Source organism: Mesoplodon densirostris, chromosome 14 (assembly GCF_025265405.1).
Source record: "Mesoplodon densirostris isolate mMesDen1 chromosome 14, mMesDen1 primary haplotype, whole genome shotgun sequence".
Classification (NCBI taxonomy): Eukaryota; Metazoa; Chordata; class Mammalia; order Artiodactyla; family Ziphiidae; genus Mesoplodon; species Mesoplodon densirostris.
Genome location: NC_082674.1, coordinates 64,102,960 through 64,108,752, shown reverse-complemented (window position 1 = coordinate 64,108,752; position 5,793 = coordinate 64,102,960). Strand labels below are relative to the sequence as shown.

Here is a 5,793-nt window from a genome sequence, read left to right as displayed (position 1 = left end):
CTTGGAACAGTGGGTGTTAAGAAGGGCAGGAAAGATGGTAGGTTTTAGATTACTAAAGGGGCGGAGGTGGCATTTCACGGAGGTATAAAAAGCAGAAACAATGACTTAGAAGCAAAAAGAAGCCTTCTGTTTGCCGACAGCCGTGACAGCACCTGCCCTGATCAGAGCCACAGGAAACAGGGCTCATTATAGGGTGGGGACTCGTTATGAAGGGGTAACAAGCTGCCCAGAGAAGTTGATTTGTTACATTAGGGAGTCATTTTAGCATCCTGAATAGGAGCAACCAGGCGTTCCTTCCGTATGGTGAGAACTCACCCCAGGATTCCTTTAAAGAGCACGCTCCCCTTGACACTGAGTTAATGATTTCATTTGCACTCAGCTTTCCAATATCCCATCTCAGTGGTTCCCAACTTATGGACCACAGAGTTATGGCAGAGGTCCCTGAAGTCAGGTAAGCACTTCCCAGAAACGACTTGCTCCTGGCATACTGCCACTGTCTCGTTCTAATATCTGTAGATACCATGTGAGCCATAAAATGCAAATTCACTCCAAAGCAAAAGTCACCTGAGTTGCCCCAGGCGCCAGCCTATGGCTACACATGGAGTCACTTTAACAGTAGCCCAAATGGCACCACCTCCCATCTCCCTGCTGTTCATGCAGGACTTCAGCCTCCAGTAAAATGCCCCTCAAGCATTCCTAGGAGTTCCCAGGGATTTGGCGCCTGAGCCTGCAAACAAGGTCGTCGTCCTCTCAGAGGCCACTGGGCGGCGCTGGGTCCACACATCTCCCTCTCCTGCGCCTTCAAGCACCCCGAGGCCTCCGCAGGCCAAACTGCAGGATGGTCCATATGGAGTGGGGAAAACATCTCATTCCTCTTGGGAGCTACCATTCCCAAAGCAGTCACACTGGTGCCATACACGATATCTTACCGAGGGTATTTTAGAAAAACAACTCTTACAGTTGTTACTTACAGCCCTCAAGCTGTAAATGAAAACTGTATGTGAAGGTAAATCTAGCAGAGGTTGGACAGGAAGAAAAATACCAGGGACAGAGCCCATGCCGTGCTCACAATCAACCTTCCCATAATGTGCTATCAAAATGCACATCATCCTGTTTGACCCAGCAAATTAAACTTTTAAGTGCACAAGGAAAAGTGTAGGAGGATTTTCAATGCAGATTATTTGCAAGAGTGAAAAAGGAGAAACACACACCTCCTAGTACAGAAGGGGTTACATTATGACACCCTGACAGGGTAGAATACAGGTAGCTGTTAAAAACAATGACGTCGGCTTGGAAGTACCACCGGAGATCTCTGAGATGCATCGTGAGGTGACACAGTGCCAGTTAGAACAGGGCTCCACAGCCTGCTGGGAGCCGGGGTGAGTGGTGGGCAGGCCAGCGAAGCTTCATCTGCCGCTCCCCATCGCTTGCATGACTGCCTGAGCCCCCTGCCCCCTCCCCCGTGGAACCACTGTCTTCCACGAAACCGGTCCCTGCTGCCGAACAGGTGGGGGGCCGCTGAGTTAGAAGACATTAGGGACAGCGTGATCGCATTTCAAAAGTGTGGAGGAGGGGCCGGGGAGGGGTACGTATGGATATTATATGTCAGGAACAAAACCTATGGAGCTGTTGATAACCTTTCTCCCTCATACCCATGCCTGAAGGGGAGTCTTTTGTTTACCACCCAGATCCTTTATGGAACTGATCTGGGAGACAGTAAGAGAGATAAAGAATCCTCAAATGGCCAGATTTGTCTTCATGAGAAGAGATGAAAGAGGAAGTAGTGGATGAGAAAGGCAGGCAGCCAGCCAGCCAGGCAACCAGGCGATGGAAGAAAAGAAGCACCTGGAGTTTTTAAAGACGGGGGAGGGGGAGGTCCTGGAGCAGCTACTGAAGACTCGCTGTACGGGAGAGAAGGCTGGGTGATGTAGGTTCCACATGTTCTGCCGTGTCATGTGCTGTGTGACCCCTCCAGAGTCTACAAATACACCCGTGACAATGATCTAGAACACGCATGAGGTTTTGAGATCAGACTGGTGTTTCTTCCCCATGTTTCTGTGCTGCCCATGAGGTGAGAACAAAAGTTAGTTTAAGGTTGTACATGTATGAAAAACGCCAGGAAAGACACCCCAGAAATTGTCCCAGCGGTAACATCTGTCAAGGTTAATTATGTACTGGTGGACTTTGTTACAACAAAAGTGTATCGCATGTATAATTTTCATGGGCATGTAGCTTACTTTCACTCAGGACAGGGATGTGGGTGAGGCAAGCAGGGTGACTACAGTGCAAAATTTAAGGAGACACCAACTCTTAGCATCTTGCTGGTTCAGAGCCGCATGTAAACACCCCCGTGAGGGAGCGCCTCCTTCACTTAGCGTTCTACCCACCCTGCTGGCCTCACCCCATCCTGGCTCTGCTTGCCTTGTTGATCACAGTTCTGAATCTCATTGAAATTCAAACTGGGATGCTATCTGCCACACACACTGTATACAGAGTACACTGCCATTCTGAAAGCACTTTTGTATATGTATTTCACTGTCTCTTCATGACAATCTCAGAGGAAAATGAGACTAGTATTATAATTCCCATTCTACAGATGGAGACCAGAAAGGTTAAAAGACCTGTCCAAGATCACACTGCTGAGTGACAGCAAACTCAGTTCAGCTGACTCTAATGATTATCATCCCCAAGTATTTCCATGATACCACCCACATACAAAACAAAGCAAACAAAAATTATCACTCATATCTATCATGAAAACAATGAATCTCTGAGGTGAACCTAGCCTAGATATTCATGCCTCCCATCAAATAAGGCCCAGCAGCTCCCATCTGCCCCCTTGGAAACCACGGAGGCAAAGCCCACAGAAGATATAGGCAGCCTCTAGCCAAGATGGCGCCCCATTAGCACAGCTCCTCTGAATTCTCTATTAGCAGCAGGTTTTCCGGATGAGCAGTAGGCCTTCACGAGGGCCTACAGGCAGGTCCGTGGCTGCTGGTTGGCACCAGGTGTGAGCCATGGGAACTCTGGGAGCTTGGCGGGTGTGTGTGTGTGTGTGGGGGGAGCATCTGCACAGGAGACATGAGCCTAAGAGAATCTCTCAGCATTGGACATCCCAAAAGGGGTACATGCAGCTACTGGTGGTCGGCACTTCCGGGTTTTCACCTTGAAGTGAGTGGAAAGGAATAACACAGCATCACTAGCCATTAGCCTGGAGCTCAACCAGCCGGCCTGGCAACCTAGAAATTTGCTTAGGGAGTTAATCCGGAGTTAACCCAGGCAGACCCTGAACTACCCTGTTCATCTAGCTGTGTTTCAGAGCACAGCACGATTTCAACACTGCCTGTAATAAAAACGAAGAATACCCCCCCCCTGCCCTCTGCAGATTCGTTTTTCTTGGGTCCCACTGGTACTTTCTTTTAAAACTAAGTTTAAAAATAAAGAAATCAGCAAAGCACACTCACTTGCCAATTGTGCCTTTTTTTCTTCCTTCACAAACCTAATTCATACCTGGCAGAATTCACCCTGTTCTTGTTTACCTGTTCCTCTAAGAATATGAATCCATTTCCCTCCAGCCTGGGTTTTAAGTACATTGTTTAGTCAAGCCTTTACCTTCCTCTTCTGTTAAAAAGAGGCAAACATACAGCAAACTCAAGTTCTATATTTGTGAAAACGTTAAGAGGAAACTGCCCTAGGATGCTTACACAAGCTGTGTAAAGTGGCTTTAAAGAGGCTCTAGGGCGCCCTCGCTTCCTGTGCGTGCCCAGGTCGTGGCTGGCCATTGTTACCCTGTCTTGGCCTCTTGCGGGCGAGCATTTTGGGGCCTGTGGAGCTGGACGCCGTCTGGGCCGGCCCGCAGCCAGCGGGAGTGGGCTGTGCGGGTGAGGGTTCGCACAGGCCCGGCGGAGGCTGGAACTGTGACCCCCGAGCTCGAGCCGTGGAGGCTGGAACTGTGACCCCCGAGCTCGAGCTGCGGAGCCTGCGTTTGGGCTGGAGTGGCCGAGCGGCTGGCGGCGGTGCAGTGCCCGACCGTCTGCAGCGCGCAGCAAAGCGAGGTCCCGGGAGGGACGTGGGCCTGAAGGGAGCTGGTGCCGTAGGCCCAGAGCCGGCTCCTCTGGCCCAGTGGTCTCGGGAGGCGGAGCGGAGGGACCCTGAGAAAGGAGCGCACCCAAGGAGCAGCCCCCAGACCGAAGCCTCAGGAGGCCGGGGCCAGTGAGCGAGTCCTGACGGGGTCCGCCTCCGCTGTCACAGTCCTGCACGTTGTTCCAAGAGCAGCAGAAAATGAATCAGCCTCTGAGGCTTCCGACCTTCCTGATTGGAAGGACCAGACTCCTTGGTGCTTGGCAGCAGTAGTAGACAATAGAATCTCGCCAGAGCTTCTCTCCATTGACAGTTGCCCCGCACCTTGGAGAAGGGATGACAACTTGTGTTTAGCCCAAGTCCAGAAGAAGAGTTGGGACAAAGCAGAATCTAGGCTTTGAGGAAGAGAAGAGTTTGGGAGACATCATGGGCAATCGTCAACCGAGTTCCCAGGCTGAGGACCAGAACTCCCAGTCCAGCTTCTCAGGGTACCCCCTGGAGGTGACTGTCTATGAAGAAAGCCCAGGACCGTCAGCCCCCTGGGCCGGTTGCAGCTCCCTGCCTCAGCGCCCCGAATGTAACAGGAAGAGGTCAGTGGCGTTTAGAGTGGAGGTGGAGGGCGACACGGCCACTGAGGCTCAGGACACCTCTGTCGTGGAGTCGCTGAGTGGGCTCAAGATGAAGCTGAAGTGACAGCGGGTGTCTTCAGTGCTGCCTGAGCACCACGAGGTCTTCAACAGGATGCTCGAGGATCCCATCAGTAAGAAATTCCTCGCCTGGGACAAAAACCTGGAAGTTTCTGACAAGTATCTCCTGTCGATGGTGATAGCTTATTTTAGCCGGGCCGGGCTCTTCTGGCAATTCCAGAGAATCCATTTCTTCATAGATCTCTATGTGGCCAGCGACATGGAAGAGGACAACCAGGCCCCCAAACAGGCCATCTTTTCGTTCCTCTATGGAAAGAACCGCTCCCAGCATCCCTTGTTCCACAAACTGCATTCCCAGTTCATCCGTTCCATGGGCTGGAAGACATGGGTCACTCGGGAAGAGTGAGAGTAGATCCAGGCTTTTGATCCAGAGCTCTGGGTGTGGGGAAGAGATCGCGCCCTCTTGCCCCAGAGGCCCCAGGACCATACAGGCCTTACGTCATCGGCCTGCACAAAGATCACAGAGCGCAGGAGAGATGGGGATGTTCAACACGAGGTCAATCCAGACACTGATAACAGCCGTGAGGAAGGAAGGGAGAAGCCTCTTGTGCAGATCATCGGGAAGAAGCCAGCATCTTCTAGAATGAGCTGAGGAGAGTTTTCATGTCATACTCCTAGGAGCGGGGCGTGCTTCTAGGAGTCTGTGGCAGGACAATAAGAAAACAGGGTTTTATCAGACTCCACCCTTTTGGAAGGCACCACCCCAATTTTCAGATCATTTCATTCCCATCTCCCCTGAGATGAACATTGGAGGTCCCATTTTTTATAAACTTGTTTGCCCCAGTCTAGAAACATTTGAAGGTGGAGTGTAGGGGTTCAGAATAGGAGGGAATAACTTTAAAATATATAATTAGAGCCATAGGGTTCTGACTGATGACAACTTTCACTGGCTTATTTTGAAAATGTCACCTATAAAATTATTGTATTTTTATATTTTATATTTATATATTTATTTTAAATAGTTTTGAAATAGTCTTCATTTTGAAACATCTTGTTCCTACAAAGT

General features: G+C 50.4%; 1 protein-coding gene across 1 annotated transcript; it reads left to right on the top strand.

Annotated features, from left to right (window-relative positions):
• The first annotated feature begins 4,506 nt into the window (after positions 1–4,506).
• LOC132501362 (speedy protein E4-like) lies at positions 4,507–5,379 on the top strand. The gene is given in 1 exon segment (XM_060116954.1): positions 4,507–5,379. A coding segment is annotated over 1 exon segment (873 nt).
• The last annotated feature ends 414 nt before the right edge of the window (positions 5,380–5,793 follow it).